The sequence below is a fragment of the Leptonychotes weddellii genome, chromosome 10, assembly GCF_054177405.1.
Source record: "Leptonychotes weddellii isolate Sample4059 chromosome 10, ASM5417740v2, whole genome shotgun sequence".
Lineage (NCBI taxonomy): Eukaryota > Metazoa > Chordata > Mammalia > Carnivora > Phocidae > Leptonychotes > Leptonychotes weddellii.
This window is the reverse complement of record NC_138378.1, coordinates 38,087,829-38,110,045: the sequence shown is the minus strand read 5'-3', so window position 1 is coordinate 38,110,045 and position 22,217 is coordinate 38,087,829. Positions and strand designations below refer to the sequence as shown.

The 22,217-nt window shown below is 45.8% G+C and overlaps 1 protein-coding gene across 1 annotated transcript in view; it reads right to left on the bottom strand.

Annotated features, from left to right (window-relative positions):
- Positions 1-638: 638 nt before the first annotated feature.
- The window catches only part of KAT14 (lysine acetyltransferase 14), a 32,613-nt gene continuing 11,034 nt past the window's right edge, over positions 639-22,217 (bottom strand). Inside the window, exons 4-10 of the mRNA XM_031025304.2 lie at positions 20,350-20,531; positions 18,028-18,444; positions 17,323-17,891; positions 8,247-8,383; positions 6,981-7,156; positions 5,254-5,444; positions 639-1,637 (exon numbers count right to left, since the gene is read on the bottom strand). Coding sequence (XP_030881164.1) covers positions 1,464-1,637; positions 5,254-5,444; positions 6,981-7,156; positions 8,247-8,383; positions 17,323-17,891; positions 18,028-18,444; positions 20,350-20,531 — 1,846 coding nt within the window. The 3' untranslated portion in view covers positions 639-1,463. The remainder of the gene's footprint in view (positions 1,638-5,253; positions 5,445-6,980; positions 7,157-8,246; positions 8,384-17,322; positions 17,892-18,027; positions 18,445-20,349; positions 20,532-22,217) is intronic.

Sequence of the window (22,217 nt, the reverse complement as noted above, 5' to 3'; positions counted from 1 at the left end):
CATGGGACTCTTAATCTCAGGGTTGAAGTTCGAGCCCCACATGGGGCGTAGAGATCACTTAAAAATAAAATCCTTCAATAAATAAAAATAAAAATGTAAAACAAAGAGTCAGTTAAGGCAATCACAGAATCCCTCAGCTCTTTGAAGTTAAGGAGATAGCTGCTTCTGCCATGTTTTGCAGCAAATGTTCACGTACAACAATCACAAGCTGGTTTCCAAGTTTGGAAAATGTCACTTCCTCCATTTTACTTGTCGGGGTCATAATCCCCAAATCTTTAACAGGTAGAGAACCCTCAGGAAGAAGGGCAGGAGGGAGGGAGGAAATGCCTCTCCCGGCCCTCACGTGGCAGACCGGAGCCGGGCCGCTCTCCGAGGACAGACCCAGGCGGCCCTCAGGCAGACGTGCCGCGCGTTCCCTGAGAACAAAGGGACGCGGGGCTAGCTCTCTGTGCAGCCCTAGAACAGAGGCTCCTGACTGAGGGCCACAGATCTCGGAATCAAGATTTTAAATGTGCATGTAGAGTTTTCTAGCTTTCTTTGGATTCTCACAGGGATCCATGTCCCCCAAAGTTAAGAACCACTGCTCTTCATTAAAGAGAGTTTGAAAGCAACTTGGTTAGACTGAAGCTCTGGCCATAGATTGTCACAAGGAAAGATTTTTATTTGAGAACATCTGATACTTTTGGAAAAGCTCCTGCTGGATCCAAAACACCCCGCCTGACAGTCCATCTCCAACACGTCCCCCAAACCCACCAGCCTAGTCCTGTAGGCACCACAGGCTCTGTCCCCCGCTGGTTCTGCTTCCGCCGCCCACAGCCCCAGCCAGCCGCGCAGACCCTGTGACCCCAAACCGGCTGCACGGCCACGGGGAGGAGGGGTCCGCCGGTGGGAGAGATGCTAACAGCAGAGCAGGTGACACGCATGTGCACACAAACACTGTTTATTCCGACTGTGGCCAAAGTCAGGGAGAGACGGCAGAAGCTCAGTGCCCCAGAAGTCCTCCCAGGTTCAAGGGTTCAATGACGGCTCGGTGCGGGCCGGGAGAGTGCTGGCCTCCCTGTGTGCTGGACCTCCTGCCGTCTGAGACGGGCTAGCGCCCCGCGGGCACAGCCTCCATCGTCCGCGGCTACCGCATTGCCTCAGCCTTTACGTTAGGCCGGAGTCTCTGCGGAGCACGTCAGTTTAGCTACTCCTTTATTCCTGCAGGCTGCCGGGCAGGAGGGCAGCAGCATGGCGCAGGTCTAGCGGAGTCCCGAGGTGGGGGCCGAGGCCTCAGCAGATGGGACAGGACAGCGCTTTTGCTGAAGGGCTGCTCGCTCCTCAATGCCACTGCCCACCACCTGTCTAGCCTCCAGGGAGAGGTCTGAGATTAGGGCCCACGGGGACAGGAGCACCTGCCCGCGGGCCTACGTGAGGACCCACGTCGAACAGCTCACGCGTCTCTGTGGAGCGCCGCGTTCACCTCAGCGCCGGAGCCTCAGGAAGAATGCGTGTTTACACTCTGTACTCTCCAGGGGGTAATACTTATCATAGAAATCTAAGACGTATTCTTCAGTCTTGAATCCAAACTTCTGGTAGAGCAGCATAGCGGGGTTGCTTGCTGAGACGTGAAGGGTCACATCCTTGCCCATGCAGGTCTGCCAAAAGGGTGGAAAAGTACCAGATGAGAATCAAAGAGCCTGAGGGAAATGAGTAGGTGAGGGAAGTCTGTGAAGTGTAGGTAGGTAGTTATGGCAACCGGGGACAGCAGGGCCGGCAGCTGGGATGCCCAACACCCAGCAACAGCTGGGAGCCCCAGTCACTCTGTGGCCGAGCCACACGCTCACGGAAACGTTTGAGACTGAGGAAAGGGATGGCGTGCTGGTTGTTTCTGCTCTGAAGCAAAGGGCCCAGGGGGATAGTTTATTGTCAACTGGATTATTTTATTTATAATTCAATTACACTTCCAAATATCACACATATCAATACCTGGCACACTGACAATCTTGAAGAAGTCGAGAACAAGATGAGAAGTTCTGCTTTTTAAAACTAGATGTTATCTTATGCTCAAACTTGTAAAAATGCCCTTCCTACACCTACTAGAAAAGATGCTGTTATGAGGCTGGATACAAGGTATTAGGACTTTTGTTTAGTTATGAAACCTAAAGACCCGGTACAGACCTTCGGAATCCCACAGGCCCCCTGCCATCCCTCCCAAACTGGCAGAACTAGCTTGTGGTTTCTGTATTCAGCACTGCCCTAATCCTGGGGGGGATGGGGGGGCGGAAATAATCTTCATTCTGTTAATACGAGGCAAGTTCTTAAGATTCTTTAATTAGCTACACAAGAAAAAACCCGAAAGTCATATAAACTAAGACCTTGTTTTCTAATGAGGAAGGCACCAAAATACTGAGGTTGACAGGGTCCTTGAGATTTTGTAACCCCTGGTTCCCTCCCCCCAGGCCTAGATTGAAGAGGCCTCTCAGGTAGACAGCTCTCCTCTTTTCTCTGTTCACTCACGTTCTGGGCCCAACAGCACTACTATGAGTGTATGAAATGAATTTCGTGGAGCAACACTAGTGTTCCGTGCATGGTCCAACCATGGCACCTTTGAGTACTACTGCCTGGCTGAGCAGTACTGTCGGGGCCTGGGGCTCAGTCTGGCTGAGGGCTGGGCCCTAGGCACAAGGATAAACACTCCCGCACCCACCTGCTGAGCGCTCAGTAAGGACTGACCCTGCACCAGGCCTTCTCCGAGGCGCACACGGGAGTGTCAGCCCTGCACTGCCCGCAGGCCCTGCCACTGAAGGGAAAGGCAGCAGTGCTCCTGGCAGGATGGATTGGCGGGGGGGAGTCGTGGCTGTGAGTGGTGGGGGATGGGGTGTGGTACAAAGAACTCAGAGTCTCAACACAACGGCAGGGAACACGTGTTAAGTGCCCAGTGGGGAGGGAAGAAAGCAATTTCTAGAAAACAATTCCAGGTTCCTGGCGACATCTGGGAAGTACTGAGCACGTTTCATTAAAAACTGGAAAAATGGGGCGCCTGGGTGGCTCAGTAGGTTAAGTGTCTGCCTTCGGTTCAGGTCATGATCCCAGGGTCCTGGGATGGAGCCCTGCGTTGGGCTCCCTGCTCAGTAGGGAGCCTGCTTCTGTCTCTCCCTCTACCCTTCTCCCCTACTCGTGCCCTCTCTCGCTCCCGCTCTCTCAAATAAAATCTTTAAAATTGGAAAAATGACATTTTATCTTCTCCTTCCTCTATTTAAAAGGAATCTTGGGCGCCTGGGTGGCTCAGTTGGTTAAGCGACTGCCTTCGGCTCAGGTCATGATCCTGGAGTCTCAGGATCGAGTCCCGCATCGGGCTCTCTGCTCGGCAGGGAGTCTGCTTCTCCCTCTGACCCTCCCCCTCTCATGCTCTCTCTCTCTCATTCTCTCTCTCAAATAAATAAATAAAATCTTTAAAAAAAAAAAAGGAATCTTGCCCGCGTAACACACAATTCTCCATGCCAAATGGTTTCTTTTTTTTAAGATTTATTTATTTATTTGAGAGAGAGAGAGCGAGCGAGCACACAGAGGGAGAGGGAGAAGCAGGCTCCCCACTTAGCAGGGAGCCCGATGCGGGCCTCCATCCCAGGATTCTGGGATCATGACCTGAGCTGAAGGCAGACACTTAACACACTAAGCCTCCCAGGCGCCCCCAGCCAAATGGTTTTGAGATAAAAGTTTACCAGAAAGACTCTGGGGGGAGGGGCGCCTGGGTGGTTCAGTCGTTAAGCGTCTGCCTTCAGCTCAGGTCATGATCCCAGGGTCCTGGGATCGAGCCCTGCATCGGGCTCCCTGCTCAGCGGGAAGCCTGCTTCTCCCTCTCCCACTCCCCCTGCTTGTGTTCCCTCTCTCGCTGTGTCTCTCTCTGTCAAATAAATAAATAAAATCTTAAAAAAAAAAAAAAAGACCAAATAAATCGGGCGCCTGGGTGGCTCAGTCGGTTAGGCGTCTGCCTTCGGCTCAGGCCATGATCCCAGGGTCCTGGGATCGAGCCCCTCATCGGGCTCCCTGCTCAACCAGAAGCCTGCTTCTCCCTCTCCCACTCCCCCTGCTTGTGTTCCCTCTCTCGCTGTGTCTCTCTCTGTCAAATAAATAAATAAAATCTTAAAAAAAAAAAAAAGATTCTGGGGGGGAAATTCCTTACATGTTTTTCTGATGTTAGTTTATAAATATATGGTATATTTTCTTCAACAGTGGTACAGATATATCAAAGGATGAATTATAATTCAATATTCAAATCAAGTATCAAAAGCTTATACAGCTCATACAGTGATAACAGAGTGAAGAATAATCAGCGATAACAGAGTGAAGAATAATCAGCGATAATAGAATACGTAGTCCTGGTTGATACAGTTTTGCTAAAATGTTTAAAAATACTTAAAAACTTTTGCAACAGCATAGGTGGCATTACGCTCAGTGAAAGAAGTCAGGCAGAGACAGGTACTGCATGGTCTCATTTATACGTGGAATTGAGAAACACAGTGAAAGCTGAACTCCCAGATACAGACAACAGGCTGGCGGTTGCCAGCGGCGGGGTTGGGGGGGCAGTGAACTGGCCGCAGGGGCGTCCAAAGGAACAGCCCTGTAGGTTATAAAACCAGTCAGTCTGGGGGCTGTCCCCCACAGCATGGAGACTAGAGCTCTCAACACTGTACTGCGTATCTGAAAGCTGCTGAGAGAGTAGATCTTAAAAGTTCTCATCCCAAGAAAACAAATGTTTGTAGCGATATATGTGTGGTGGCGGATGGTCACCAGACTCACTGTGTTGGTTCGCAACATATATCATTACACTGTGCAGCTGAGAGGAGAATGTTTCGTATGTCCGCTACACGCCAGTACGGAAAAGCCCCCAAAGACCACAGTTCCGCTTCCGCTCCTCAGAGTCGGGCTGGCAGGCTAAGAGCAGCAGGAGGTACCAACAGGGGTCGGTCCTCTGAGTGCTCCGGGCTCTCACTTCTGGTACTTTTCTCATTTTGTCTACTATACGTGTTTACAAACTGGTTTCTTTGAAGCCTGGGCCCAAACGGTGATCGTATTTCAGAGGGGCGAAGATTTCTATCTGTGTGTTAAGAGCCTCAGGAGGGATAGTGACTGGTGTTTTCTCACTGGGTTTCCGAGACCACCCCTTCTGTTGGGCCGTGCTGGGAAGGCTCAGCCCAGCGTCATCCCTCCATGCCTCCTCCACATCTTCCAGGGGAGCCCAGAGACAAGCTGGTAGCACAGACAGCTTACCTGAATCAGATGATAAATCATGAATGTTGCAATCCCTGCTCTTCTCCATTCAGGATGGACAAACAGAAATGAAATGTAAGCTTCATTGTACTTTACGTCGGGAACCATGAAGCCAAAGGCAATGATGACTTTTTTATAAAGGACAACAACACTGAAGTCTGGATACTGCAGGCACTCAGACAGGTCAATGCCTAAGGAAAAGAGATAATTGGAGATTCAAACTCTGTGCCTTCTGGAATTAATGAACACCAAGCTGTTCGGTCTGGACTTACAACTACACCTGCCTGCTAAAAAAAACCCCAAAAAACCAAAAACAAAACTGAAGACAAAGATATTAGCATAGACATCATACATTCAGATCACACAAATAAAGTGAATTTTAGAAAATATCAAAACTAACACCGTCTTTTCTAAGTACACATGTTAAAAGAGAAGCAGGATAGGGCTGGTAGTAGAGAGCGCACAGGTCTAGAACCGGACATATCTGGCTTTGAACTTAGCCTTCTCTACAATGTGTGCCCGCTGACACCTTTCTAGATGTGGGCCTCAGCGTCTGCACACCCAGACCTCACAGGGTGGGAGCAAAGACCTCATACTGTTGTGTTCTTCACCTCATATGTGTACAGTTTACAAGCTCTTTTGTACAAAGGCTACATTTTACAGTAAAGGGGATAAGCAAACAATGATTGCATGCATAAGGTATGGAGGCACCCAGAGTAAGGTCAGGAAGTAGTAGATGCTCCCAGAATGTTCCTTTTGGCCCCCATATCACTCCTAAAAGATGAGCACAACTCTGCCACCACACGTGCAGTATTACATGATTATCAGACAACAAAGATGACACAGCTCTACTCCCGATGAAATCTTATCTAACATCTGGAAGACATGTAATATTTCCTTTATTACGTTTCGAAGCAGCACGGTAAGACAGATCCACAAAGAACGTGTTTATATTTAGCAATGAAAATGCGTTCACTCTTTACTTGGTGGCTTTGGTCTACAGAGAGAAATATACTGAGGCTGGTAAAATGACAAATCATATTGGGTTTACTCTTATTTTCAAATTGGGGTATTTGGGGGCACCTGGGTGGCTCAGTCATTAGGCTTCTGCCTTCAGCTCGAGTCATGATCCCAGGGTCCTGGGATTGAGCCCCGCATCGGGCTCCCTGCTCAATGGGAAGCCTGCTTCTCCCTCTCCCACTCCCCCTGCTTGTGTTCCCTCTTTCGCTGTCTCTGTCAAATAAATAAATAAAATCTTTAAAAAAAAAAAGTTCAAATTGGGGTAGCTGGCTTTTTAAAAATGCCTTTTGGCTTTATTTACACTCTCCCCAAGGAATAGCTAAATAAACAAAATTACAGAATTATTAAGCAAAAAACCAAAAGTGTCCCAACATGCCCAAGCTACCACGCAGTGTATCACTGGTAGACACTACCTGGTATCTAAACATATGTAGAAGCAAAACAGAATGAATCTTTTATTCTGGAAGCAGAGACAGACAGGTAAGAGAAACATACAAAAATACTGTTTATTACTTTTAATTGCTGGCTTCTTCTTGATCTTAGGAAGAAAGAGGTGTTCATATTTTACTATTTCTATGTTAGCAGAGACAGACTAAATGAAATCATGAGTAAAGGTTTTAGAGTCACATGACGTACACTAATTTAAAAATATCACTAAAGTGAACTACACAGAAAACTGATCTGCCTAGTTTGGGAGGGGAACATACCAGGCCAGAAAAACTCCTGACACATGGAGTTGATCGTTGGGATGTGATTTGGCCGGACGTAGCAGTAATCAAGAGGTGCCTCGGCTTCCGGCGTCCAGTGAGGGTCACTCCTGTGCAGGTGGGAACGAATCTGTGACAGGAGCTGCAGTTTGGGTGGCTTTGTTTCATAATCACGTCTCCAGGATCGCAGAAAAAAACAAACTCAAGTCAAGAAAAATACTCCATATCATTCCTAGCCAAGTGATTCACATAAACTCTTTACTCTGCTTGAAATTTTAAGCTAACTTGCGCTACTTTCTATGGCAGATCGCTTGACAACTTGAAAGCCTGCTACTTTTCTGGTATGAAATTTAAAATTTGCCCTCTGCACCTGCCAGGAACCCTACTTGTGCTGGCGGCGAGCCTTCATGAACAGAGTGAGGGACCAAACAGCAGCCTGACTCAAGCCTGCGTGCTCTGGCCCAGGACAGAGCCCAGGGAGGGAGGGTCCAGCTCTGCCGGGGCCTCAGGGGCAGGCTCGCACACTGCCTCTGACAGGCCCAGTGGATGGCGGTGCTGGGCAAGGAGGATCACATGACTCTGAAGCAAGTACCGTCAACAAGACAACACACTTTCTCAAGACAGCACCAGGGGCCTCTAGTCAGCTCAGCTTCCACAGCACTGCCTAGACAACAAGACTCATCATCCCCAGATGTAAGCCCAACTGAGATGTCTCTCCAATTTTTTTCATTTTACAGATTACTAAATATATACAACTTTAAAACTTAAAAGAGGGAGCCTGGGTGGCTCAGTCGGTTGAGCATCTGCCTTCAGCTCAGGTCATGATCCCAGAGTCCTGGGATCAAGTCCCGCATCGGGCTCCCTGATCAGTGGGGAGCCTGCTTCTCTGCCCCTCCCCTTGCTGATGCTTTCTTTCTCTATCTCTCTCTTTCTCTCTCTTGCTCACTCTCTCTCAAATAAATAAAATATTAAAAAAAAACTGAAAAGAAACACAATGAGTATAATATTCATAATGAAATCTAATGGAGTTAACTTATTCTTGCTTTTTACATTTCTTTCAAAGGACTGTCCTTTCTGCAAAAAAAAAAAAAAAACTACAGTCGAAACAAGCCAAGGATAAGACTGGACACGGAGCACAGACTCAGTCCATGTTGATGCCTGCTCCCAGGGGAGGGTCTGGACTCACTCGAGTGGGGGACCATGGTGCAGAAGCCACCAACGCCCTTCCTCACAACACACTCAACATCACAGCTCTTCTCCGTGTACCTGATATAAGGCTTCAGGACCCGAGAAGTGTAAGGGCTGACGATACTCTGGTCCACGGCCAGATCTTCCGATCCCACCAAACGATACAGAAACCTAGTGGTCTGGTGCCGAAACCCTTTCCTGGATGGCAAGGCAGTCTAGGAGAAAGAAATGCTGGTTATGTAGAAATAAAGTCACTCAAAGGATTGGTTTAATTTCACAGGGATAATTAGTTCGTAGGACATTTTTATGTGTCAGAAAGTAGGTCTTTTTGTATTACTTACCTGGAACGCTCAAATTTCAATACAAACCTCATAGGTACCTCTGCATAAAATCAGATATGAAAAACCAATGCTGGTTGTAACAGTTTAAAATTGAAATAATTTAAAAAATTTTAAAGTTACTTAAAAAGTTTAAGTCATTTAAGTGAGTGGAATGCAGGACTGAGCATCGGATTTACAGCTTCTGTAGGTTGCATTCTGCCTAATAACACCTCCAATCCAGTCACCAGATATTAACCCACTCAACACGTGGGTCACGCTGCGGGAGTCTGTTATCCACAGAGCGGGAGGGGCCAACTACTGCTGCCCCTGCGTATTGGTTTAGTAAAACAGGCCTCTATTCCACTGGGTATATTTGACAGGAGCAGGACTGATGTAGACCATTGTCCCTATGACATATCACGAGAGCGGAGAGGCCCTCCCAGGGGTCGAACGAGGAGGTGCTCTGGGTTCCTCAGGTGGGTGTCCAAACCGAACAGGTAGGTTTCACCCTGGGAGCCCGAACAGAGAGGTCTGTTTCTGGGAGTGCTGCTCCAGGGCCCTCAGTCGTGTAGGAACAGAACATGTGCAATTAGGGTTTTACAGCAAAGAGCCCAGATGGAAGATTAAAAGGCACATTTATAAAGTGGTTTGCCAAGGGCTGGATGAAGTTTAGAAACCTGAGTTGTTTTTGGAGAGTCCGTTTGCTCTTTAGCCTAGAAAATAACTTTGTTGGAAGGAGAGCAAGAATTCCTTCTTTTATAATTTGCTCTCATTACTTTCCCCAACTGGACACCAAAATTTTCAAAGGATGACTTTGAAATTCTTCCAGGATTTTCAAATAGGTTTCAGAGGGAAATTCAGAGCAATGGCATATAGTTTCCAAACATAGCCTCAACACTTCCTCCCGCGCCCGTGGGGACGTGTGGCTCCTCCTGTCAAGCGGCAGAGTCTGTTCCCTCCCCTTGGATCTGGATGGGCCTTGGGACAGGCCTTGACCAATGACAAAGCGTCAGAAGTAACATTCTGGGACCTTGAGCCCAGTTCTTAAGAGGACCAGCAGCTCCCACTCTCTCTCTCTTCCAGTCCAGCTGCCATGGTGTCTAGGCTGGACCCCAGAATATCTAGAGCCCACATGGAGATGGGCTCTGGAGGAAGAGAAGCCATCCTGATCATTCCGATCCTGACTGAACTCCCTGCTAAAGGCAGCCACGGGCATGACCTCAGCCTTCAGCACATGGGGTAGAACCGCCACCCAGTTGAGCCTAGTAAACCCACAGAATCAGAAGAAAGATTAAACATTGCTTTAAGCCTCTAAGTTCTGGAGTGGTTTGCAATGCAGCAACAGATCACTGAACCACTGGCCCATGATGGACGATCTGGTTCATGTCTCGAGATGAGTTGTGTGGAACTCCACAGATGTCATCCAGTACCCTAACTTCTTTCCACCTAGCCCACCCACAATGTCTGCCTGGATCACTGCCACCCATTCTCCACACAGAGCCGGATGCGTCTTTTAAAAACAAATACATTCACTTCCCTTGGTCAAAACTCCTATGTGGCTTCCCTTATAATTCAAAGTCCTTACCTGTGACTGCAGGATCTACCTGTTATCTCTGTGGCCTCATCTCCCACACACTTCCTCCACCACCACTATGCTCCAGCCTCACACATCAAACTGTGCTGCCTTGGGGCCTGCACCAGGGCCTTTTGCCCTGAACCTTCTTCAGCCCGGCTCCTCCTTGTGGAGAGGATGGGGTCGAGTGCTACCTCGGGGGACACTGTTCCAAGTGGTACTGCTGCCTTCTGCTCTCCCACCCACTACAGCACCCACCCTGCAGGAAATGATCCTGTTTGGTGAGTTAGTCCTGTCAACACACTGCTCCATCAGGCGGGCACCTTCTGCCCTACTTCACTGCAGCATCCCCAGCTAGAGGGGTGCTTGGCACACATGAAGTACTCAGCTTAGGTCTGCTGAATGACAAAATGGTGGCGGGGTGGGGGGGTAGCATCCCAAAGTCAAACAAGTTCCTTTTACCTAGGATATCATATTTGGCTTTCAACAAAAAATTACAAGGCATACTAAAAGGCAAAAGACACCGTCTGAAGAAACAGAGCAACCATCAGAACCAGACTCAGACATGGCAGAGATGTTGGAATTATTAGACTGGGAATTTAAGACAACACCCAAGAACAGATGGGCAATTTAAGCAGCGAGATGGAAATGCTAAGCAAGAATCAAGAAGAAATGCTAGGGATCAAAAACAGTGTAACAGAAATGAAGAACCGCCTTTGGTGGGCTCATTAGTAGACTGGGTAGGGCTGAAGAAAGAACCTCTGACCTGACAAGAGGAACTTCCAAAACTGAAAAGCAAAGAGAAAAAAAAGACTAAAAAAACCAGAACGGAACAGAATATCCAAAACTGTGTTACAACTACAAAAGGTGTAAAATACACATAATAGGGATACCAGAACAAGAGAGAAAGGAACAGAAGAAATATTTGAAGCAGTAATGACTGAGAATTTTGCCAAATTAATCAGACACCACACCAAAACCACAAATATGGGAAGCTCAGAGAACAAAGGCAGGATAAATGTCAAGATGAAACCGCTTAAAAGCATAAAGCTGAACAAAAATCAAAATGGTTGCACTAATGCTTCAGTGAAGCTCGATTTTTTTATTTTTCAAAGATTTTTATTTATTTATTTGACAGAGAGAGAGAGAGACAGAGAGAGAGGGAACACAAGCAGGAGGAGTGGGAGAGGGAGAAGCAGGCTTCCCGCTGAGCAGGGAGCCCGATGCGGGGCTCGACCCCAGGACCCTGGGATCATGACCTGAGCCCAAGGCAGACGTTTAACCGACTGAGCCACCCAGGCGCCCTGAAGTTCGATTTTAAAGTCACCTTGTTCCTCTCTTGCACAACCACTCCTCTTCCCTTCCTAGCTTTTTGTTTCAGGAACCCGGTACTATCCTGAAGACATGTCCAATGAGGCTGGCAGCACATACACAATTCTGTCAAAACCAGCTAGATCCTGTATTTCCCCATAAAACCCCCACCCCCTCCTTGGGACCGGCTTGCAGTTTTGAAGGCCTTAGCCTGCAGCAGCCTCCTCTGCCTGGCAAAGCAATAAGCTATTGTTTCTTTTTATCCCAAACTCTGTCTTTGTGTTGTACTTGGCTCTGAAGCACAGAGGTTAGTGGTTTTTGACAACAAATCAGCATATAAGACACCTGTGACCAAAGGAGAAGCTCTGTCAAACGAGATAAATGAGATAAAAAAAAACTTTTAAATGCACAAATAGAATTAAAGATTGGAAACGAAGACAAAATTCTGAAAGCTTCCAGGGTGTGGGAGAATAAAACAGGAGACTACCTAGAAAGAAACAAGAATAAGACCAACAGTGAGGCTCTCAGCAGCAACACTATATGCAAGATGATAATGGAGTAATAATTTCAAAATGTGGAAGGAAAAAATAAAACTACAATTTTATATCCAGCTATGCAATCATTTAAATGCAAGAGTGAAATGAAGATAATCTTAGGCATACAGGTATTCAAAATTAATCTAAAAAAGACCATATTTTAAAAAACTGTTGGGGCGCCTGGGTGGCTCAGTCGTTAAGCGTCTGCCTTTGGCTCAGGTCATGATCCCAGAGTCCTGGGATCGAGCCCGGCATTGGGCTCCCTGCTCAGCGGGAAGCCTGCTTCTTCCTCTCCCTCTCCCCCTGCTTGTGTTCCCTCTCTCACTGTGTCTCTTGCTGTCAAATAAAAAAATAAATTCTTAAAAAATAAATAAAAATAAAAAACTGTTAAAGGAAGTAGTCTAACAAAAAATTAATCTAGGAAGAAATTATGGGAAATAAGAGTAAACAATTTAGTGAGGTTTACTGTTATCTAAATAAACAGTACAAAAGAAAAAAGACAGATAAGAGCATGCAAAAATATTCTGTTTGGAAGAAAGACCACATGATAATATTAAAAAATTAACAGAGAAAAAGAAATACATGTCGTATGTTAGGACCTACAAAAAGAATAAAAATAGAGCATGTAACTTTCTTTATAGCAAAGAATCAACTTCATACACACTATTTTCTCTGACCACGACATAATCTGATTAGAAATTAAATCAATTACTAAAAGAGACCTTAAAAGTTCCTACATATCTAAAAACCAAAAAAAAAAAAAAAAAAAGCAAAAAGCACTAAGTCAGTCGGATTACAGAGGAAATAATGAGAAAAATTACAAACTGCTAAGTACTGATTGATAATAAGCTCTCATCATTTCAAAAGTCCTAATTCATAGCTAAAGCAGTATTACAGGGACATTTATAGCTATGACTGTATTTATCAGAAAACATAAGGAGTATGGATTGAACAGGTGCACTGATAGCTGCTCCCCTGTGTAACTGCATTCAAATGATACTAAAATTCCAGGTGAGGATGGGGGATTAATCACACAATTTTATCCCCTCCCAAACCCACTAAAACTATAGAATCAGACTTAAAAAAAAAAAAAAGAGAGAGAAGCATACAAAAATAGAAAGATCAGGGGAAGAAACATCTGGGAAGCAGATGGACAAATACTAACTGCTTTAAAGCCAAAATTCCAAGCTGGCTTTGGGTAAGGTGAGAACCAGGCCAATCTGTACTGCAGCATCCTCCTAAAACCTGGGGGCAGCACCAGACTCCTCTGGAGCTGGGAAAAAACGAGGCAATAGAATAAGGATCAGGTAAAAGCTGGGTGCACTGCAGTTCGATCCCCAAACCCTCATTCCCCTGCTGCCGGGTGGCTGCCTCCCCACAGATGTCTGGATGTCCCATCTCTAGAGAAGGTGTAACCGGCTCTCCGGAGGGGCAGCTCCCGTGGCACGGAGGTATGAGTCCCACAAGTTGAAGGCTAGGGTCCCCCTGCCCCTAGGAGGTAACCAGGGTTCCAAGACTGGAAGACTGACTGGCCCGGGAGAAAGACCCCCAAGGAAGAGACAGTGGGGGTCCACATCAAAGGATGCTCCCAGATAATGGGTCTGGACATAGAGATCCAGGTTGAGCCTCGTTTTCCCTCAGAATGGGAAAGCACCACTCCAGTACTGCTCAGGTGTCTCTCAGTTTTACCCAATGCTGGCTTGGGATTTTGGCTTAAGTTCAAGGCCTTTCGGACATGTAAGGTCTCCCAAGTTTACTTCCCAGGCAGCTTTCCTCCAGAAGCCACTAAGAATGCACTCCATGAAAGCAAGGGGGTAAACCTACAAAAAGGTGAAGCTGCGGCACAGGAAACTAAAGATTCAATACAGAGGAAGGGCGAGTGAGTCTCCAGTGAAGGGAGGTCCCTGGACCACTACTGAGTGACAAGTGTCACTCGAGCGGCAGGCACACTGAGGCCATCATCTTAAGTCCCTGCTGCAGCACATCATCTTTTATTTAGTTTTGTCATTTTATTTTTTTCATTGTAAGTGCCCTCCTTAATCCCCATCCCGTTTCCCCCTTCTCTCCACCTCCTTCCACTCTGGCAACCAGCAGCTTGTTCTCTATAATTAAGAGTCTGTTTCTTGATTTATCTTTTTTTCCCCCCTTCATTTGTTTCTTAAATTCCATGTATGAGTGAAATCGTATGGTATTTGTCTTTCTCTGACTTATTTTGCTTAGCATTATACTCTCTAGCTCCATCCATATTGTTGCAAATGGCAAGATGTCATTCTTTTTTACGGCTGAGTAATATTCCGTTGTGTATGTGTATTTATATACATATATATGTATATACATATATATATATATAAAACCCATCTTCTTTACCCACTCATCTATTGATGGACACCTGGGCTGCTTCTGTAGTTTGGCTATTAAGTAATGCTGCAATAAACACAGGGGTACATATATCCCTCTGAGTTCATGTATTTGTATTTTTTGGGTAAATACTGGACCATCTATTAAACCCAGGGAGTTGTAGCCCAGAATCTCATCAGTGCTCAGTTGGGTATCACCATGTACTCTCAGACTCCTCTACTCCCTCCATGCCCACTCCCTGGATCAGCAGAGGACACTCTGACCTCCTACAAGCCAGAGGGAAGCACATCAGTTGGGAGGCAGGAAATAGAGGGCCCCACTGCCCCTGCCCAGATTTCTGCCACTCTGTGTGATATACACTGCAGCCCTGCCTGATGCTCAGACTGTGGTAAGCCTTACGTTTCCTAGGACTGCCTAATGACCTTGAACACTGACTTCTCTAGAAAGGGGTCATAGAAGCTACAGCCAGAACATGACTGTGTGAGTTTCCTGGGGCTGCCGTATCTATGGCCCACAAACCTGGTGGCTTAAATAACAAACTTATTCTTCCACAGTTCTAGAGGCCAGAAGTCAGAAATCAAGGGGTCAAACAGGGCCATGCTCTCTCTGAATATTCTAAGGAAGAATCTGCTCCATGTTTTTTCTTACTTCTTGGTGATGCCAGCAATTCTTGGTGTCCCTTAGCTTACAGACAGATTGCTCTGCCCCAGCCATCACATGGTAGTCTCCCTGGGTCTGTCTGTGTCTCTTCTCTTCTTATAAGGACACCAGTCATATTGGATTAAGTGCCCACCCTGCTCCAGTGTGACCTCATCCTAACTAATTACATCTGCAAAGGCCCTATTTCCAAACAAGGTCACACTCACAGGTACCAGGGACGAAAACGTCAATACATCCTTTGGGGGGGGCACAATTCACTCTGTAACAATGACCCAGAGAGACTGCTCAGCTTACCCTCTCCTGGAAGCCTCCCTCTAATAGTGGCAAAGTCCTTACAGAGCTAGATGGGTGCCTCCTACTTAGCTTTTTTAAAACTAAAAGTGACATAAAAAAACTCAGAGTGGCTCCCTCTGGCGGGGGGCGGGGAGGGGAGTGGAGGGGGGAGGAAGCAGTACACAGAATTTCCATTGTGCTTGTAATGTTTTGTTTCTTTCTTTCTTTTTTAAGATTTTATTTATCTGACAGAGAGAGAGAGAGAGCACAAGCAGGGGGAGCGGCAGGCAGAGGGAGAGGGAGAGGGAGAAGCAGGTTCCCTGCCTCTTAACCCAAGAGATAGATACAAAAGCATTTATTTTATTAATCTATAAACTATATTGATATGTTCTATGTATCCTTCTATAGTTATAGGACACATTTTGCAATTTAAAAAGTTAAGTATAGGGATTAAAAAGACAAACCCAAAAGAACAAAGTAAAGGTGAGGAGAGATGACTGCAATGAAAGTGGATGAGTAAGGACAAACGGCTGAGACCAGAGAGCCAGAGCCTAAGGCAGCAGTGAAGACAGGCCAGGAGCAGAATGATTTACAGGCAGAGCCTCAGAAAAGACAGCAAAGCAACGGGTCCTGCTAATACTGAGAGTGGGCAAGAGGACTATGGACTGAGAGTCTCTTTACTTAAGAGGTTAAAGCCTCCAATTACCTCTCCACTGCCCACATCCAAAAACAATCTTTCCCTCCATGGGCAGAAGGCTAGACTGTCCGGAGAAGCTCGGCAGAGATTCTGGACTATCGGACCTCGTGGCACAGCCAAGGGTGGGACTGAAAACAGGGAGCCTCAGGGAAGTTCGCCAGCTGAATGGTAGGCTCCCGGCCCTCCCTACTCACCCCTAGGGTGCAGGCCGGCAGGTCACTACCTCCTAGGACAGATAGAATATAGGAGGAAAAAAAAAAATTAAGGGATCCATCTAGAGTAGGGGTTGTCGGCAAACTATACCCCACAGGCCAGATCGGGCCTGTTGTAGTAAATGATGTGTCATTGGGACACAGCCACGCCCATCCATTATATCTTGCTCTCACACAACAGCAGAGTAGAGTAGCTGCAACTCAGACTGTGTGGCTGCAAAGCCAGAACCATCTACTGTCTGCCCCTTTACAGAAAGCCTGCCAACCCCTGGTCTAGAGGGTCCAATATCCAAATAATAGGTGTGTTCTAAAAAGACAGAAGAGAGAAAATAGAAGACAGGAAATGAAGAAGATGTTCCAGAATTCCAGGAGAGTGTCAAACTGAAAGGGCCCACACACCACATGGCCAACACAATGGAAGAAAAAGCCCCACACATGGTACATTACAGAATAAGATCAGAACACTGGCAGTATCAGCCCACTAGTTTCCAAAGAAGACAGAAAAATGTGCTAATAATCCAAATAGGCAATTCACTGGCAGAGAAACAACTAGGAAACATGAAAAATGTTTTAAACTCACCTGTAAACAAAGACATATAAATAAAAAATAAGACTTCACTTCACAGCCATCAGATTAGCAAAAGTAGTTAAAGGCTGCTTAGGACCAAGAGCTAGCAAAGATTCAGGAAAATAAGACCTCTCATTCCTGCTGTGGAAAGGTGTATTCTTTAAGTTCTGAGTGGAATTAAATCATTCCCAAGAGCACTCACAGACCTGGATTCCTCTGGATATTCTTGAGCAGCGATGACACGCACTCATCTACTCTTATGTGTGGTCTCCTACCTACACAGATGTTTACGTGTCCTGGGAGCCTGCTCAGCACATGGTCTGGCACATCCTATGCCCTCCACAAAAGTGTCACTCAGAGCTATGACACAAACCATGTGCAAACTCAGTACCCGCCAGGGACTAGGAAAGACAAAGAAAATGTCAAGGCTCTGTCTTGAACATCCAAAAGGCAACAAACAAACCCCGATGTATTAAGGGGTATTCATAATGAATAGTTTCAAAACATAAAGCCCGGCAATTTTGGTATCTTTCTCCCTTGCTGTTTTCTCTCTCCCCCAGAATCACTCAGGAGTTTAAGGCCCAGCACAGCTGTGCCCACTCCGTGGTGCTCCCTGCCCCACCTCCACTGCCCACCCGAGTCTCACCTGGTATCGGTCAAGGATTCTGAAGTCCTGACAGGTTGTTCTATATGTGGCTTGTCCAGCTGGAAGCCTAGAAACTCCTCCTTCTTTGGCTCCATAAATCCCATCAACTAACAGAAGAGCAGCATTAACAACTTGATCCAAGTCAAAAAGTGGTAATCCTCTATCCCTTTTCGCTTGCCTGACAATCAATTTCCGCTTCAGTCTGCGAGCTTCCGGCGTCATGGCTACCGCACTGGGGCAAGCTTCCAGCCGCTTCAGGAGCAGCTTCTCCTCGTAGATGCTCACAGGGGTGTACTTGGGCCCTTTAGGCTTCCTGTCCTTCTCCAGCTGAGGCTTCCTCTTCTCTCGAGCCCTGGTTTGCAAAGATGTGTTGGAATCTGTGTCTTCACTGTCAATGTCCATCCTGTCGGGCTTCTCCTCCTCACTCTCTACCTCCTGCTTTATCTGCTCCGGTGCTCTGACCTTCTTTCTGCCCCCGACTACTGCCCCGGACGCTGCTGCCCCAGCGGGGGGTGGAACGTACTCCATCCCTGGGTCTATGACCCCATCGCCTTCCATCTCATCATCATCTGTGCAGAGTGCAAGACAGTGTGATCAAGACTGAGGAAAGAAGAAATGTAGCGCACACTGCCCACAAGGTGAAAACACATGCATTATATCATGGCCCACACATAAAACCAAAGATGCAAGAAAGGCAGGTCTTACCATGAAACAAGGCTTGTGGTGGCATCACATCTGGAATCAGATCTGCTTCTGAAAGCAAGCTGGGTGTGGCCGAGTGAGAGGCGGGGGTCCCAGGGGCAGAGAAATCCAGAGATGGAGAAGGAGATGGGCTGGTCAGAGGGGTCCGGTCAGAGGAGCTCAAGGATGAGAAGTCGATCACTTCTCCTTTTTCTAGAATCACGTCTGGCCTGCGGCCACGGCTTATGAACTTCACCGGAGTCGAAGAAGTACTCCTGTCAAGAAAACCAGCCGCTTCCTTCTGGGCTCTCCTAATGTCCTTTGCTTCCTGAGTACGAGACCTTTTCTCTTTTAATTCCATGGCAGATTCCACAGGATTCCGACTCGCCCGTTTTCGAAGGCCCTCAACAGTAATGATGGGATCTAAAGTTGGTTTTGAGGCTGCCAGGAAAGAATAAATACCTAAATTTTAAAGAATAAATACCTCAGCTTTAGCTTCTTTTGCTAATTTATTGTGAACTTACGACCATGTTCAAAATAGAGAAATGTTCAATGAATGCCCTAAACTAAGACTTAGAGCTTTCTTAAGAAAAAAGGGATTATAACACAAATTTAAATGATTAAATGTTATCTTTTCCTTATTGAAATTGGTAAACATTAAAAGTTTGGTAATGGGGGCGCCTGGGTGGCTCAGTCGTTAAGCGTCTGTCTTCGGCTCAGGTCATGATCCCAGGGTCCTGGGATCGAGTCCCACATCGGGCTCCTTGCTCAGTGAGGAGCCTGCTTCTCCCTCTCCCACTTCCCCTGCTTGTGTTCCTGCTCTTGCTGTCTCTCTCTGTCAAATAAATAAATAAAATATTAAAAAAAAAAAAAAAAGTTTGGTAATGCTCAGCAAGAATATGGGGAATGGGTATTTTCATGCCTTTCTAGTAAGGCACACATTTTATTACAACTTTTTGGAGGGTAATTTGGCAACACCAATTAAAATTCTGAATAAATAATGCCCTTCAATACAGCAACCTGTTTCCAGGAATTTATCACAAATAATTTACACACAAATGCGTACAACTGTAATATTGTTCAAAATAACAACAACGAGGTAGAAGTAACCAAAACATCCATCAACAGGGGAATGGCCTATTATATATCACCATATTAAGGCCACTCACTGGGATACAATGAAAAAAAGAAAAGAAGGTAGATCTACATGTACTGCTATGGAAAGATATCCAAGGTATCCTCGTAAGGGGAAGAGGGAATAAAGAGCAGGTATTACAGTATGACTTTACTTATTTTTTCAATAAAAATGCTGAAATATGCAGAAATAACTTCCAAAAGCATTCACAAGAGATAGCAGTGGTTACTCTGGGGAGTGAAAAAGCGTAGGTGTAGGTGTGGGGGAGAGGGACACCGTCAGGCTTTCTACTTTTCAATACTATTTGATTTTTTTCTCAATTATATTTTTAAAATTTTAAAGCTCACTAAAACTTTTTAGATTAAAAAAATCTGATCAATGTGTGACTGTAAGGAGTTAATTTTTTTTTTTCAGTGTGAGAATGGCATCATAGTTAGGCTATGAAAGAGTTCTTATCTCCTAAAATTAACACATTGAGATGTTTTTTGTTTGTTTTAAGATTTTATTTATTTATTTATGAGAGAGAGAGCTCGCAAGAGAGCCCACGAGTGGGGGGAGGGGCAGAGGGAGAAGCAGGCTCCCAGCTGAGCAGGGAGCCCGATGCAGGACTCAATCCCAAGACCCTGGGATCATGACCTGAGTCAAAGGCAGACGCTTAACCGACTGAGCCACCCAGGTGCCCAGCATACTAAGATGTTTAAGAATTAAATGTTGATGCCTGGGATTTCCTTCTAAATAATCCAAGGGGTGGGATGGGTGGAGGGTTGGGGGAAAGCACCCAGGGATCTAAATAAAATGATACTGCTAGCAGTTAACTGCTAAAGCGAGGTGAAAGGTACATAGGGATTCATTACATTACTCTATTCATATTGGTGTATGTTTAAAAATTTCCATATTAAAAAGGTGTAAAACTAAATGAGATTGGAACTAGAGAACCTTTCAGATACCAAAGGAAATTTACAGAACTCATAACTTGAATGCTCACCTTGGGAGCACATATACAACTGGCCACTTGATTAGGAAATGATCAAATATTTTTTGTATGGTATTTATTTATAGCACACACAAAATGTGTCATAATGAAATTGCCAGACAGAGTCACTCCAGAGAGGCAGATGGGCTATGCCCGGTACAAGCAGGATGTCTCGTAAGCTCACGCTTGCTTGGCTTCAGCCTGGTCAGCATGTCCTGTACCACTCTCACAAGAGTACCTTTTACTTTCAGAGTTGAGGCAGACAGCTTCTCTCCTTCAGGCTTCATTGTTGGGGGCTTGTTGTGAACAAGCTTCCACCATCCTGGTTCTCCGAACTCCTGAGCACCTGAACGGAAGAACATCGGGCTTCCCACGCTGAGGCAACCTGCTACTGTGCTCCACCAAGTCGAAGTCTTTTTCCTGGACAGTCCAAGAATTTTAAAATTATTGGCTTTTCAATTCTCTCATTATGTAGAAAATATACTCTGTATAACTCTAGGACTCAAAGCCTATGATACGCTAGGGAACCTCCAATCTTTGAAGGAACAGAGCCTAATAGTCAAGAGAGAGGCTCTGGGGGCACCTGGGTGGCTCAGTCAGTTGAGCCTCTGACTCTTGGTTTCGGCTCAGGTCATGATCTGGGGGTCATGAGATTGTGCCCCACGTGGGCTCTGTGCTCAGCAGGGAGTCTGCTTGAGATTCTCTTTCTCCCTCTTCCTCTGCCCTTCTCCCTGCTCATGTGTATTCTCTCTCTCTCTCTCTCTCTCTCTGAAAATAAATAAATCTTAAAAAAAAAAAAAAAAAGAGAGAGGCTCTGGAGCCTGTCTGGCTCTACCACCTTCTGGCTGCCTCAGTTTCTTCTTTAAAATCAGGATAACAGAACTTAGCTCATAAGGCTGCTATGGGGATTAAATTAAATAATTCAAACAAAGCTCATAATAAAACACTTATCACAATCATCATGATTATGGAGTTCCACAGGCTAACTGAAGTGAACTTAAGTTGCTTTTATATGTGAATTAAACACAGCTCTCAGGAAAGCAAGCAAGAGAATCATTAGCCCTGGTAAACAGTTCATTTTACCCCAGGAGTCAGATGCACCTCTCAGTCTGCTCCTATTTGCCTGTACATAGTAGAGTGGAATAAAACTATACAGTATGTTCCACAAATAGAGTTGAACTCTGGGGGAATAACCAGCTTTGAAAAAAAAAAGAAGTATATAACAAAAACTTTAAATGATACGTAAAACGTCAACTATTCAGATTCCCGTTGAAAATGCTTTTAAAGGCAACTGTTGTATTTCCACCTTGAAAACATAATTACCAGAAATCCTGAAACACAGTCTCTCATAAGAAGACCAGCCTTAACAGTTGGAAAATATTGTTAAGGAGGCAAAAAGAAAAAAGCATTCTTACGGACAAAGATGTGCTAGAAAACAAAAACCACAAATATAAACTTTAATAGGCATGAGCACTCTCTGATGGGGACGATGACACCTTAGCTTCCGCCCCAGTGTTTTGGTCCCAGAGCATCTCTCCCACATTCACACCTTTTCCTAACCTTTCCAAACCCCACTCTTGCCCAAAGGATATTGTGGGGTGGGGAGACACGTTCCACTTGCTTTCTCACACAGCAGGTATGTTGGTCCAGCTGATGGTGTCCCTTCCCCAGGTCCCTCAGGCTCTGCTCACAGTAACTCCCACTCTCCTATTCTCAGATTCGCTTACTCTTTCTTCAGCCTGCTCAAACCTGCTTCTGAATCCCTGCAAGGAATTTTTCATTTCAGCTACTATACTTTTCAGCTCCAAAATTTCTTTTTGGTTTCTTTTTAGGTTTTTAATCTCTCTGCTGATATTTCTATTTTTTTAGACTTCATTTTCTTGACTTTCTCCACATCACTTCTTTGGGCATCTTTAACACAGTTGCTTAAAAGTCTTTGTCTGACTGGGGAGGGTATGTGCTCTGTTAAGCGCTGTGAATTGTGCAGGACTGTTGAATCTCAGATCTGTACCTCTGAGACAAATAATGCAAGATATGTTAAGAAAAAAAAAGAAGAAGAAGAAGGTAGCGGGAGGGGAGGAATGAAGCGGGGGAAATCGGAGGGGC